At 58.3% G+C, this 15,400-nt stretch overlaps 1 protein-coding gene across 1 annotated transcript in view; it reads left to right on the top strand.

The window, feature by feature from the left end:
* Nucleotides 1-15,400, top strand: part of MYH9 (myosin heavy chain 9) — an 89,787-nt gene that overhangs the window by 67,580 nt on the left and 6,807 nt on the right. Inside the window, exons 18-31 of the mRNA XM_081084770.1 lie at nucleotides 548-617; nucleotides 1,320-1,480; nucleotides 2,246-2,354; nucleotides 2,754-2,885; nucleotides 3,299-3,505; nucleotides 3,991-4,128; nucleotides 8,716-8,839; nucleotides 9,900-10,071; nucleotides 10,850-11,062; nucleotides 11,427-11,571; nucleotides 12,382-12,588; nucleotides 12,787-12,891; nucleotides 13,113-13,265; nucleotides 13,948-14,196. Of these exons, the coding sequence (XP_080940896.1) occupies nucleotides 548-617; nucleotides 1,320-1,480; nucleotides 2,246-2,354; nucleotides 2,754-2,885; nucleotides 3,299-3,505; nucleotides 3,991-4,128; nucleotides 8,716-8,839; nucleotides 9,900-10,071; nucleotides 10,850-11,062; nucleotides 11,427-11,571; nucleotides 12,382-12,588; nucleotides 12,787-12,891; nucleotides 13,113-13,265; nucleotides 13,948-14,196 (2,185 nt within the window). The remainder of the gene's footprint in view (nucleotides 1-547; nucleotides 618-1,319; nucleotides 1,481-2,245; nucleotides 2,355-2,753; nucleotides 2,886-3,298; nucleotides 3,506-3,990; nucleotides 4,129-8,715; nucleotides 8,840-9,899; nucleotides 10,072-10,849; nucleotides 11,063-11,426; nucleotides 11,572-12,381; nucleotides 12,589-12,786; nucleotides 12,892-13,112; nucleotides 13,266-13,947; nucleotides 14,197-15,400) is intronic.

Here is a 15,400-nt window from a genome sequence, read left to right as displayed (position 1 = left end):
AGGACATGGAAGTCATAGAACACTGCAGCTTCTCGTCATGTGTGCGGAGAGGCGCGTTAATGACACTGTCCTGTTTGCCTAGTGACTGTGTTTAGTGACAGTTACTATCATGACCAGCCCTCTATTTCTTGGACCATCCTGTGTATTGGCAGTGCCCAGCAGCATGTCAGGAAGAGATGAGTGGCCTTCTGGGGTTCTAGACATGGAGACCGGGCAGTTAGCAACCAGAAAGTCCAACCGAAAGCTCACCTTTGAGTGAGTTAAATAGTCCACCGTTGAGTTTTTGTTCACGTGCCGGGAAATGCTGAGGCTTCCTGTGCCGTCAGCCTAAGGAAGGGCAGGGTGGCGTTCTCCAGATGTCTTCTTTTTTTTCTTTCTTTCTTTTTTTAAATTTTTATTGCTTAACATATTACAAAGTGTCTTCTTTTCTTGAAACGTGGAAGGAACTCTAGTCTGCCGCACTGTTGGGGTGGCCCTCTCTCACGGATATTCCAGGCCACATGCATTGAACGGGGATGAATGACCTGGCTTCTCTTCTCTTCCTTAGATACGAAATCCTGACGCCCAATTCCATCCCTAAGGGCTTCATGGATGGGAAGCAGGCGTGTGTGCTCATGGTGAGTTGAGCTCCCTTTGCTTGCAAGGACCTTTGGCTGGAGTGCGCCCACATGGCCAGTGCCCGTCTGACTGGGGGGGCGGGGTGCCCTGTGGGTCACGTGACACCCATACTCCATTGGCCATCCGATGCTCCAGGTCCCGTTCTTCATTCCCTTCTCTAATTCCCACAGCTCTACTGTGAGGAAGGTATTATTATTTATTCTGTTGTTAGCTCTTTTTTTTTTTTTAATTAAAGCATCCCCATTCTATAGCTTAGGAGACGTGAGCTCATAGAGGGTAAGGCCGAGGATCACCTCCTCTTAAACCTGGGCCTGGCCTGTTCTGGAGTGTGTTCCTCTCCCGTGACCGCGATGCTGGTGCCTGGTTGGAGGGTGGCAGCCTGGGCTTCTGAAGAGCATGACTGTAGTACGCAGAGGCGGGGGAGGAGGAAGAGAGGACTTCACATTCCCTTTAAAGCTGAGGTTCTGTGTTTTCCTCAAGTCTGACTTGCAACCCTGCCCATGCTGGAACCCACATGCCCCTCTTCCTAGCATCCCCTGAGCCCCAGGATAAGCAGCGAAGCAGAATCTCCAGGACTGACCCTATCTTATCCCTCCCTCCACACACACACACACACACTCCCCACCCGAGGCAGGATCTCAGCATTCACTGATTGAGGGCTCTGCGTGGCACGCACTACATGGCTGCTCTCCCCTGTCTAGATCAAAGCCTTGGAGCTGGACAGCAACCTGTACCGCATCGGCCAGAGCAAGGTCTTCTTCCGGGCCGGCGTCCTGGCCCACCTGGAGGAGGAGAGGGACCTGAAGATCACTGATGTCATCATCGGGTTCCAGGCCTGCTGCAGGGGCTACCTGGCCAGAAAGTGAGTTCCAGAGACACCCAGGAGGAGGGAGGTCATAGCCCGCCCAGTCCCCTAGCCTGCCCTCCACTCGGCCCTTCGAACCCTCCTGGCCTGGGAGCCCTAATGCCAGTCAGGTATCCGCCTAAGGGAGGCCCAGGTGGCTCTCCCTGATCCCCTGCTTCCTGGATTTCCGCCTGATGTTTAAAGTGACCAGGTTGACAGGTGGTGAGTGTGCTTAGATTTCCCTGCCGGGAAGGCTCCCGCTCACTGGTATTTCTTGCTGTGTCCGTCGTGTGGGGATGACACCCGGAGCCTGGCTGTCTGTCCCCAGAGCACCCTGAGTTTCCAGGGGAGGAGGCTGCCCTTGGGGCTCACCTGCTGCAGGACATTGGTCTCCTGAGCCCAGGGCCATAGGTTGCAGCCTAAGCTCCGAGCGCTGGGAGCCAGAGCCTTTGCTCATCCAGGGGCCCCGCTAGTGGCTGTCTTGAGGGTGAGAAGCTGAAGTTAGTAGATCGACTGAATGACCAGCGATCACGCTTGGCTTGGATCTGCAGTTAGTGTACAAGCTCTTCCACCTCATGAAGGAGGGTGGGCCTGTGACCCAGGTCCTTGCCACCCTCTGCAAGGTCACCCATCGGACTCAACCCCAAGGGCAGCCTCTTTTTCTGTCCTGAGGTGCCCAGGCAGGGTTATCCCTCTGGAGAAGCTTCTGGGAGCAAGATCAGGACTGACAGGTTAGAGGTCTGTCCCCTGCCCTGAGGTGCTGACTGTGCCCCTCGCCCACAGGGCCTTTGCCAAGCGGCAGCAGCAGCTGACGGCCATGAAGGTCCTGCAGAGGAACTGTGCCGCCTACCTCAAGCTGCGGAACTGGCAGTGGTGGCGGCTCTTCACCAAGGTAGGTCCTGGACGGGCCTCCCGTCGGGGCTCATGCCCTGAGGCGTTTTGCCTTTGCCTCCCCCATGCCTGGCAGCATGACTCCAGGGTGGCCCTGCCCATGGGGTCCGGGGCATGTGAGCTGTGGTGCTTGTCCGGTGTGGATGGCCATGGCCTGCTGACAGGCCGGCCTAGAGTGGCTCACACAGCAGCTTCCACGATGGAAAGCCCACCTGCCACGGCCACACGTGTCTTGGGCACTGCCCTCCCACCAAATTGGTTTCCAGAAAGATTGCCCCTGTGTGTACCCACAGCGTGCCTGGTTACCCCTCACATTTCTGCGGGTGAGGGGATAGCCTCATGGCTGTTGTCCGGACAGACGTCTTCAGCTGAGCATGTCTGTCTCCATCTCCTCTCCTAGGTCAAGCCGCTGCTGCAGGTCAGCCGCCAGGAGGAGGAGATGATGGCCAAGGAGGAGGAGCTGGTGAAGGTCCGAGAGAAGCAGCTGGCTGCGGAGAACAGGCTCACGGAGATGGAGACCCTGCAGTCCCAGGTGAGTGTCTGTGGACCCGCTCAGACAGTGCAGCTGGTCCCAGTGCTGCCACCTGCTGGCCCTCTGCAGGAGAGGCACGTTCAAGGAGATGTTTCCCTAGGAAACGGTCGATCTCTCTGTAGACTTCATTCAGGGTTATGTGATGTAGAGGGGCTGCCCAATGGGATGGAAAGCTCATGAGTGTTGGGTTTGAGGCCCAGCTGCAGCACTTAATCTTGGTGTGCAGCTCCTGTCATAGTGGTAAAGGATGGAGGACGTGATAGTTAGAAAGTGGCTGGGAACTTAGCACTTCCAAGATGGAAACTGCTCTTGTCAGCACGGTCCTCCCTCTGGAAGCCTGAGCTAGGGAGCGTCTGCCCTGGAGCGGCTTGAGCAGGCTGAAGGAACTTGCATTCTGCACATGTTGTTTGCAGCTCATGGCAGAGAAGTTGCAGCTGCAGGAGCAGCTGCAGGCTGAAACGGAGCTGTGTGCCGAAGCCGAGGAGCTCCGGGCCCGCCTGACGGCCAAGAAGCAGGAGCTGGAGGAGATTTGCCATGACCTGGAGGCCAGGGTGGAGGAGGAGGAGGAGCGCTGCCAGCACCTGCAGGCGGAGAAGAAGAAAATGCAGCAAAACATCCAGGTAACCCAGCTCCGCCCCCCTGGACACCAGGCACGGGGAGGAGGGGACAGGGTGCCGTGAGGAGCCGTGACGCGGGAACTGGAGAGAACACGGAAATGGAAGTGCCATGGTGGGCCGATCCTCCCCTTTTGTCAACTTGGGACAATCTTTGAGGGGCTTTCTCTTTGGGGCAGTTTCTCAAATGTGTGTCTCAGCTCTCCATGTGCCGCCCAACTGAGCACAAAGTCAGTTTTATTTCCCGGCCCAGTCCCGCGCCGGCCGCTCTGAGGAGCAGAGGGCGATCTGCTCTGCCCTCTGCCACGTCCTCACGGCGGGGAGCTTGCCAAGGGAAGCACCTCAGAACAAGCGACCCCATGACTGGACCAGGCTTCTTGTCTGCATGCCCCAGTCTTAACTGTGTGACCCCACGTGTGGGTGGGCCACGTCTCAGCCACCCCACGGGCTTGTGTGGCCCACCCTCCTCACGCCCCTTGGCTTTGTGACAGGAGCTGGAGGAGCAGCTGGAGGAGGAGGAGAGCGCCCGCCAGAAGCTGCAGCTGGAGAAGGTGACCACCGAGGCGAAGCTGAAGAAGCTGGAGGAAGACCAGATCATCCTGGAAGACCAGAACTGCAAGCTGGCCAAGGTGAGGCCTCGCGGGCGGGATGCGGGCTGTGGAGGGCGGGCCAGGCCCAGGCCACAGCCTCCCCTCCCCTCTGCCGTCTGCAGCACCGCGGCGTCTGCTCAGGAGCAGATCCTTCCTGTGCCCCCTCGTGGGTGCCCCTGGCCCCCGGGTGCCAGGGTCATATTTGAAGGGATGGTTCCCAAGGGACAGGTTTGACATTTCTTCTCAGAAAAGCTCCTCATAAGCTCCTGACTTGGTAGAGCTGAACCATCGGCGTGACATTGCACATTAGTCTCCGGGGCGGTCTGGGCCCTCGGTGGCTGGGCATTGAGGTGTGAGTGCTTCTCCGTAGCCTTCTCCAGGTGGGGACTGTTTCTTTTGAGAACCAAGTTGGGTCCCTGTCCGCTGATGAGCAGATCGAAGCTGGAGAGCGAGCTAGAGGAGAAGGAGGGGCACGGTCAGAATGCCCTCCTCGGTCCCGAGGGCTGGGGGGAGTCAGAGTGGCAGGATGCCTGCCCGCAGCTCTGACGCAGGGGCCAGATGCTCGTGCTGAGTGACGGCCTGTATCTATTACGGCGGCTGTGCTGCTGTGGGGAGACCCTACGGAGATCAGGACTCCAGGGGTGGCCACCCCATGGATCCATGAGGGGAGCAGCCTAGGGCACTTTGGGGCATGAGGAGGTGGGAGGTCACAGCCGCCCAGTGGACAGGCACGGGGCCTGGGGAAGGCGGTGCCTGAATTCCCTCACCCTGCCGCCCGGAAGCCTTGCTTACCTGGGCCCCAAGGGAAAATCCAAGAAGAGCTTGGGTACCCACGTTTGTCAATCAGGGAAGCTTATCCGGCTCTTTAAAGGGAGGTAGTGACCTTGCAAAGTGACCTCTTTGATCCAAGGAGTCCTAATGAGTGGAATGTTTAAGTCCTTGTCCTTCCATTCCGTCCTAAACTTCTGGACGAGGCATACTTTGAAGAGACCTAGTGTCTGTGCTCAGCCAACACTAAGCTCTGACCACCCTCACACACTGCGCACCCTCACACACTGCACACCCTCACACACTGCACACCCTCACACAGCGCACCCTCACACACTGCGCACCCTCACACACTGCGCACCCTCACACACTGCTCCTCATCACACACACTGCACCTCCACACACACACTGCACACCCTCACACACTGCGCACCCTCACACACTGCGCACCCTCACACACTGCGCACCCTCACACACTGCGCACCCTCACACACACTGCGCACCCTCACACACACTGTGCACCCTCACACACACACTGCGCACCCTCACACACTGCACACCCTCACACACTGCGCACCCTCACACACTGCGCACCCTCACACGCTGCACCTCCTCACACACACACTGCGCACCCTCACACAGCGCACCCTCACACACTGCGCACCCACACACTGCACCTCCTCACACACACACTGCGCACCCTCACACACTGCGCACCCTCACACACTGCGCACCCTCACACACTGCACCTCCTCACACACACACTGCGCACCCTCACACACTGCGCACCCACACACTGCACCTCCTCACACACACACTGCGCACCCTCACACAGCGCACCCTCACACACTGCGCACCCTCACACACTGCACCTCCTCACACACACACTGCGCACCCTCACACACTGCGCACCCTCACACACTGCGCACCCTCACACACTGCACCTCCTCACACACACACTGCACACCCTCACACAGCGCACCCTCACACACTGCACACCCTCACACACTGCGCACCCTCACACACTGTGCACCCTCACACACTGCACCTCCTCACACACACACTGCGCACCCTCACACAGCGCACCCTCACGCACCGCGCACCCTCACGCACCGCGCACCCTCGCACACACTGCACCTCCCTCACACACTGCGCACCCTCACACACTGCGCACCCTCACACACTGCGCACCCTCACACACTGCGCACCCTCACACACACACTGCACACTCCCTCACACACACACTGCACACTCCCTCACACACTGCGCACCCTCACACACTGCGCACCCTCACACACGCACTGCACACTCCCTCACACACTGCGCACCCTCACACACTGCGCACCCTCACACACTGCGCACCCTCACACACACACTGCGCACCCTCACACACACACTGCGCACCCTCACACACTGCGCACCCTCACACACTGCGCACCCTCACACACACACTGCGCACCCTCACACACACACTGCGCACCCTCACACACACACTGCGCACCCTCACACACTGCGCACCCTCACACACTGCGCACCCTCACACACACACTGCACACTCCCTCACACACACACTGCACACTCCCTCACACACACACTGCACACTCCCTCACACACACACTGCGCTCCCTCACACACTGCGCACCCTCACACACTGCGCACCCTCACACACTGCACCTCCTCACACACACACTGCGCACCCTCACACACTGCGCACCCTCACACACTGCACACCCTCACACACTGCACCTCCTCACACACACACTGCACACCCTCACACAGCGCACCCTCACACACTGCACACCCTCACACACTGCGCACCCTCACACACTGCACCTCCTCACACACACACTGCACCTCCTCACACACTGCGCACCCTCACACACTGCGCACCCTCACACACTGCGCACCCTCACACACTGCACCTCCTCACACACACACTGCACACCCTCACACAGCGCACCCTCACACACTGCACACCCTCACACACTGCGCACCCTCACACACTGCACCTCCTCACACACACACTGCACCTCCTCACACAGCGCACCCTCACGCACCGCGCACCCTCACGCACCGCGCACCCTCACGCACCGCGCACCCTCACGCACACACTGCACCTCCCTCACACACTGCGCACCCTCACACACTGCGCACCCTCACACACTGCGCACCCTCACACACTGCGCACCCTCACACACACACTGCACACTCCCTCACACACACACTGCGCACCCTCACACACTGCGCACCCTCACACACACACTGCGCACCCTCACACACACACTGCGCACCCTCACACACACACTGCGCACCCTCACACACTGCGCACCCTCACACACACACTGCGCACCCTCACACACACACTGCGCACCCTCACACACCGCGCACCCTCACACACCGCGCACCCTCACACACCGCGCACCCTCACACACCGCGCACCCTCACACCGCGCACCCTCACACACCGCGCACCCTCACACACCGCGCACCCTCACACACCGCGCACCCTCACACACCGCGCACCCTCACACACACACTGCACACTCCCTCACACACACACTGCACACTCCCTCACACACTGCGCACCCTCACACACTGCACCTCCTCACACACACACTGCGCACCCTCACACACTGCGCACCCTCACACACTGCGCACCCACACACTGCGCACCCTCACACACTGCGCACCCACACACTGCGCACCCACACACTGCACACCCTCACGCACCGCGCACCCTCACGCACCGCGCACCCTCACGCACCGCGCACCCTCACACACACACTGCACACTCCCTCACACACTGCGCACCCTCACACACACACTGCACACTCCCTCACACACACACTGCACACTCCCTCACACACACACTGCACACTCCCTCACACACACACTGCGCTCCCTCACACACTGCGCACCCTCACACACTGCGCACCCTCACACACGCACTGCACACTCCCTCACACACTGCGCACCCTCACACACTGCGCACCCTCACACACTGCGCACCCTCACACACTGCGCACCCTCACACACACACTGCGCACTCTCACACACACACTGCGCACCCTCACACACTGCGCACCCTCACACACTGCGCACCCTCACACACTGCGCACCCTCACACACACTGTGCACCTTACACACTGTGCACCCTCCCACACACACTGCGCACCCTCACACACTGCGCACCCTCACACACTGCGCACCCTCACACACTGCGCACCCTCACACACACTGCGCACCCTCACGCACACTACACACCCTCATACACTGCACCTCCACACACACTGCACCTCCACACACACTGCGCACCCTCACACACTGCGCACCCTCCCACACACACTGCGCACCCTCACACACTGCGCACCCTCACACACTGCGCACCCTCACACACTGCGCACCCTCACACACACTGTGCACCTTACACACTGTGCACCCTCCCACACACACTGCACACCCTCACACACTGCGCACCCTCACACACTGCGCACCCTCACACACTGCGCACCCTCACACACACTGCGCACCCTCACACACATTGCGCACCCTCACACACTGCGCACCCTCACACACTGCGCACCCTCACACACTGCGCACCCTCACACACACTGCGCACCCTCACGCACACTACACACCCTCATACACTGCACCTCCACACACACTGCACCTCCACACACACTGCACACCCTCACACACACTGCACACCCTCACGCACACTACACACCTCATACACTGCACCTCCACACACACTGCACCTCCTCACTCACTGCACACCCTCACGCACACTACACACCCTCACACACACTGCACCTCCTCACATTGCACCTCCTCACACTCTGCACCCCCAACCCCACAGGAGAAGAAGCTGTTGGAAGACAGAATAGCCGAGTTCACCACCAACCTCACGGAAGAGGAGGAGAAATCGAAGAGCCTCGCCAAGCTCAAGAACAAACACGAGGCCATGATCACCGACCTGGAGGGTAAGAGGGTGATGGGCAGGAACCCGAGGCATCCACCACTCAGGGCCAGGCCGGGCGTCACTGCCGGGAGCAGGAGCGCCAGGCTGGTGTCATGCCCACTCTACATGGGTGAGGCTCGGTCCGCAGCAGCCAGCCACACATTGCCCTCAATATCTAGGGTCCAGCATCTGGTCCCGATGGGACTCTGGACCAGCAGGCACCGGTGCTGTGTGGTTGGGAGGGAGCTACCCCTAAGTGAGGAGCGTTCAGGGTAAAGCCCTGGCATTTCTATCGTGCACCATGGCTTTCACCAGCTTTGGAGACTTCCTAAGAGGCTCTAGGTAGACCTCCTCCACCCCTACCCAGCCTGCGCTTCCTGGCTGTGTCATCTTGTGCCTCTCACTTCATCTCCATGAGCTTTAGTTTTACTCACCTCCAAGGGGACACAGTGAAAGGGCATTTGTGAGAACTAAAGGGCCTAATGCTGTGGACACGCTGTGTGTGCTATTCAATGCTAGACCCATATCACAAGGTCCTTGCTTGTCTTGGGACAGAGTGACAGATCGTGTTCTTGTCTCCCTGTGCCCTGGGGATCTGTGGTGAGGAGAATGGGGTGGACCTGCAGAACTGTGGCTGTCTGTGGACCACTTGCTCCTCCCCCTTGAGAGGAGTGGACTCGGGTGATAGGGGAAATCATGGATGATGTTCTTTCCTTCATCCTAGAGTTGGTATGAGTGTCTGTATTGTGACCCTTTAATCCTCATATGTGTTTTATAATATGCAGTGTTTACGTAAGAAGTAAAAATAGCCCACCCGGCGTGGCTCAGTGGTAGAGCATGACCTATGAACCAGGGGTCACGGTTCCATTCCCAGTCAGGGCACATGTGTAGGTTGCCGGCTTGATCCCCAGTGTGAGGCATGCAGGATTCTCTCTCATCATTGATGTTTCTATCTCTCTTCCCCTCTGTCTTCCTCTCTGAAATCAATAAAAATATATTTTAAAAAAGGAATTAAAAACCAAGACAGCAAGGTCTATGGCCACTAAGGGCTTTGTCGGCTTCTCCCCGTTCTTCCTTCTCAGAGCGCCTCCGAAGAGAGGAGAAGCAGCGTCAGGAGCTGGAGAAGACCCGCCGGAAGCTGGAGGGAGACTCCACGGACCTCAGCGACCAGATCGCCGAGCTCCAGGCTCAGATCGCCGAGCTCAAGATGCAGCTGGCCAAGAAAGAGGAGGAGGTCCAGGCTGCCCTGGCCAGGTGAGCCAGTGTCAGCCACCAGGGGGCCAGAGCCAGCACTTCCTGCGGCTGCCTGCTATGGGCCTTGGTGCCTCAGTGAGCTGTGAGTGCTTGCTCTGCTGTTGTCGTGGAAACCAGTTCACAACAAAACATTTCCTGTCGTTTGTTTGTTTGTAATCCCCAAAAGTCATCCATACTATCACCAAGCCATTGACTATAGGCATGCTTTTTAAAAAAATAGACTATTTCTTAGAGCAGTTTTAAGCTCACGACAAAATTGAACCAGCAGTATAGAGAATTTTGATACTCTCCACCACCACCCCCACAACACACACACACACACACACACATACACACACACACACAGTCTTCTCCCACAATCAGCATCCTACACCAGAGTGGTATACATATGTTACAGTCGATGAACCTACATTGATACATCATTATCACCTAAAATCTGTGGCACATTTGTATTTTTATTGTTTTGCAGTCTTCATGGACTGTAGCGATTTATTTCTTTATTTATTTAATATTTGAACTTCTCTTTATGTTGAAAGCACTAGAATTCAGTTTGGAAAATGAAATGATTTCTCTGAGGTTTTTTCCGTCCTCAAAGTGGCATTGCCCTTAACTCTTTGGCATGGTGTGCTTCAGATACTGTTTTTGCTGAGTGAGGCTCCTAAGGGCCAGGACTCAGGCTGCCACAAGTGGCTTTGGCTGCTTTTCTCTAAAGCCTTATCTGCAAACTCTGCTCCTTAAAGGTGAAATGGCCTCATCTTGGTGTTGGTTTCTTTGGCAGAGTGGAGGAAGAAGCCACCCAGAAGAACATGGCCCTGAAGAAGATCCGTGAGCTGGAATCTCAGATCTCTGAACTGCAGGAAGACCTGGAGTCAGAGCGTGCTTCTCGGAATAAAGCTGAGAAGCAGAAGCGGGACCTTGGGGAAGAGCTGGAGGCTCTGAAGACAGAGTTGGAGGACACCCTGGATTCTACGGCTGCCCAGCAGGAGCTCAGGTGTGCCATGGGGCAGACTGGCCAAGCCACAGACGGGAAAGGAGGCCGAGGCCTGGAAGGGGTGGTTCCCAGGCCTGTGACTATACAGAGTGTGTGTGAATACACACAGAGTGGGTGTGAATACACAGAGTGTGGAAGCTGTAGCTTCCTCAGTATCTTCTCTACCAAAGCCCTATTCAAGAACCTGGCTTGAAGTGTGGGTGAGACAGGCTGGGCTTTAAGGCTGAAGGGTACGGAAGCCTGTGCAGTGCCTATGCCTGTAGAGGATGGACAGCTGGGGCGGGAGACCCAGTGCACTGGCTGGCCCCAGGGGCAGCCCCGCTCCAGGCTCCCTGGCCTCCATTCTGAGGGCATTTCTCTCCAGGTCCAAACGTGAACAGGAAGTGAATATCCTGAAGAAGACCCTCGAGGAAGAGGCCAAGACCCATGAGGCCCAGATCCAGGAGATGAGGCAGAAGCACTCACAGGCCGTGGAGGAGCTGGCCGAGCAGCTGGAGCAGACAAAGCGGGTGCGTGGGCTTCCCCAGGGACGGGCTCCGTGACTTCAGCTGGGGGGTCTGGCACCTTTCAGGGGCGGGTCCTCCTGGAGACTGGCTGCCTCTCTGGGCCAGTCCTGTGGGACAGAGCAGCTCCCCAGCTAGACTGCCAGGGTCAGAGGTCAGAGTTCAGCTCCGGCCCTCTGCGGTTGTGTGACTTCGGCAGATAGTTACCCCCATGCCTCAGTTTCCCCCTCTGTAAAGGAGGTAATGATAGGCCTGTCTTATACGTTCATGTGACAGTTGGAGTTAATGACTTGCCCAGGACCCTGTGGCCAGCATGGTGCAGACTAGAATGGGATTGTCATGTTTGTTCTGTAAACTCCACTTTATTTTTTGGAAGAACATTACATCATTACTTTGAACATCAAATTTGAAAGAGGCTTTACTGGATGTCTAACTGTGAACAGTTATAATCTCCTTCATTCTGTAATATCATCACTAACGCCATCATATCAGCAGTGACAGCGTCTTACACGTTAACATTCCCTCTCCCCGTGAGGGAGGCTGGGCAGGGGTTGGTTTAGAGGTGGAGAAGCTGAGGCCTCAGAGACGAGGACACGTGCTGGTGTCACACACGGGTGTCACACACCGGCTGAGTGATGAGTACTGATCAAGTGTGAGCCTTCTGAGTCCGGGCGCTGGCAAGCAGGTCACCTCCCAAACTTACCCAACATCATTTTCCAGCAGAGGCAGCGGTTCTCCCGATGGTACTAGAAAGACCAGCCTCGTGACAGGGCGTGGGTGATGTCCCTCTCACACCTTTGCTTCCTTCCCTACCAGGTGAAAGCCAACCTTGAGAAGGCCAAGCAGACCCTGGAGAGTGAGCGAGGAGAGCTGGCCAACGAGGTGAAGGCCCTGCTGCAGGGCAAAGGGGACTCAGAGCACAAGCGGAAGAAAGTGGAGGCACAGCTGCAGGAGCTGCAGGTGAAGTTCAACGACGGAGAGCGCGTGCGCACGGAGCTGGCCGACAGGGTCACCAAGCTGCAGGTGAGGACGCCGCCGGGACCTGGGCCTGGGCAGTGTCCCTTCGGCAGCTCCTCGGCCGGGCCCAGTTCTCCAGGCTCCTGCTCTTTTTCTTGCTTCAAACTGGCTCCTTGGCGAGGCTTCTGGTTCAGCTTAGCCTGAGAGCACGGAGCTGGGGCAGGCCTGGTCAGCCTCATGCCTTTGTCTCCACCGTCCCTGCAGGTTGAACTGGACAATGTGACGGGCCTCCTCACCCAGTCTGACAGCAAGTCCAGCAAGCTCACCAAGGACTTCTCCACCCTGGAGTCCCAGCTGCAGGACACACAGGTGAGGGTGGCGGCAGGTCTCTGCAGCTGGGCCTTTCCTGGGAGGATGCAGTGCCTACATGTCATCACCTGCCACACCTCTGGGTCCTTCTGGCTCCCCAGCAGGGTTTCCCGGCCGTGCCCTGAGTCCGAGGGACCAGCTGCTCCCCTGCCAGGGGTGTGTGGGCTGCGCGGCTCTGACGCTGTCCCTCCTGACCCCGCGCCCCTCTTGTCCTCGTGTAGGAGCTACTGCAGGAGGAGAACCGGCAGAAGCTGAGCCTGAGCACCAAGCTGAAGCAGGTGGAAGACGAGAAGAACTCCCTGAAGGAGCAGCTGGAGGAGGAGGAGGAGGCCAAGCGGAACCTGGAGAAGCAGATGGCCACCCTCCAGGCCCAGGTTCGGTGCCAGCTCCCCCGCAGGAGGCCCTGTCTGCTGGTCCACTGGGCCACCCAGGCTGCCAGTGCTGGGTGCCCTTCCTCAGGGAGCTCCTGCCCTCTCCAGCCCAGGGCTCTTAGCCCAGGGTCCCCAGGAGTTCGTAGTCTGCTCTAGACTGTCAGAGGACCCACACCCAAACCCGATCAAGAGCCCTGTTCTAGGTCCTGTCTTGGGACTTAAATGTGCCCGGTCGGGAGGCCTGCCCTGAGCTCAGCATGGGTGCGCGGTCCGCTCCGTGGTCTGGGGGGAAGAGTGGCCAGCACGTGCGTATGATGGCAGCTCTGTGTCCAGGTGCAAGGAGGAGGCTGCAGGACGGTGTCTGGGTCCTCCTGGCTCCCGCACACCAATTCCCCAGAGGGCACTGGCCCTGCTGCCTGGGGCAGGTGACGAGGATGCTCGCCTCTGGGTGAGCCCTTGTAAGGGGTAGGTCACAGTGGAGAGGCCCCGCAGAGCTGGCCTGCGCTCCACTCCATGTCCACGGCAGACACTCTCTGCAGAAACTCGGCTTCTCTTGCCGGTGGAAGAGGGAGGGCTCCATAACGGGTGGCTTCCTGGCCTCCATTCATGAGGTAGCAGGCCAGTCCCAGCCGGCTCGGGCACAGGTGCCGTCTTGGGTGTCTCCTTACTCCTTGCTTCTGCCCAGGTGACCGACATGAGGAAGAAGATGGATGATGGTGTGGGGTGCCTGGAGACTGCCGAGGAAGCCAAGAGGAAGCTGCAGAAGGACCTGGAGGGCTTGAGCCAGCGCTACGAGGAGAAGGTGGCGGCCTACGACAAGCTGGAGAAGACCAAGACGCGGCTGCAGCAGGAGCTGGACGACCTGCTCGTGGACCTGGACCACCAGCGGCAGAGCGTCTCCAACCTGGAGAAGAAGCAGAAGAAGTTTGACCAGGTGTGTGCCGTCCGCCTGCTCCTCGTTTCCTTCTGCAAACACTAGGGCTTCGGCCTCGGCCGCGGACACCGAGGGAGCGCTGGGATCCCCTCACTAGCAGCAGGCGCTCAGAGGTGTGGCTTTCCACTTGTTGAGGGGCCTGGCGAGAACGGGCTTGGCCCTGGCCGGCTTGGCTCAGTGGCTAGCGCGGTGGCCTGCAGACGGAAAGGTCATGATTCCGGTCAAGGGCACGTACCTCAGGTGCAGGCTCAGCCTCGGCCCAGGCCCACCGTAGGGGCGTGTGCGGGAGGCAGCCAGTTGATGTGTCTCTCTCACATTGATGTTTCTCTTTCCATGTCTCGCCCCCTCCCTTCCACTCTTTCTAAAAATCAATGGAAAAAATATCCTCGGGTGAGAATTAATAACAAAAAAGGGAAAGTGCTCGGAGCAGGGCATCTTCGTTTGATAGGAGTGACTTTCCCGCTTTCTGGTTTCTTATGTTTTTCACATTTTCTATAACGAACCGATTTTTTAATGCATGTGTTCATGCCTCTTCCTCGTTCTAAAGGACCTGAGGCAGCATATAGCGGGCAGACCGTGGGCTGGGATAGAAAGTGGGAGAAATCAGGGCTCAGCTCCCCGGCCTCATGCCGCTGGGGCAGAGGGCGCATTGCGCTCAGCCAGGCCGCTTCGTCTGGCATCTCTGGCTGCTTTCCTGCTATCAGCACAGAGGCAGGCAGTGGCTACGCACACACAGCCTGCAAAGTCTAAAGCGCTTACTCGCTGGTCCTTTAAGAAATAGGTCCATGGGCGAAATGAGGGACGGGGCAAAGGGAATGGGAAGGTGGGAAAATAAGGCTCAGCAAGGGTAGGCCCACGTGGAGAATGGGCACCAGGGGGATTTAAACTCACGTCCTTGGGCGAGGCCACAGCAGCCAGAGTCACACCCTTCAGGTCGTTCAGGAGAGCAAAGCCTTCCCAGGCCTGAGCGGCCATGTTTCCTGTGGTTCTTATGGAGGGAGCTGTGGGACAGAGAACCATTAGTCAGTGACAAAACGAGGACCTAAATCCTGCTGGCAGAGGCGATCTGTGCCCTCATCGGTTACACACGGGACAGTGCCTGTCACCCTGGGAGGCAGCTGGGCTGCCCAGGCAGCAGCTTGTGCTTGCTCTTCCTGGTGCCCCTCCCCTCCGAGCCAGCGCTGGACCTTCCTCCAGTCTGCAC

The sequence above is a fragment of the Myotis nattereri genome (assembly GCF_964212035.1).
Source record: "Myotis nattereri genome assembly, chromosome: 2".
Taxonomy (NCBI): domain Eukaryota; kingdom Metazoa; phylum Chordata; class Mammalia; order Chiroptera; family Vespertilionidae; genus Myotis; species Myotis nattereri.
Note: the sequence above shows the minus strand (reverse complement) of the source record. Positions and strands in the feature narration are given on the sequence as shown.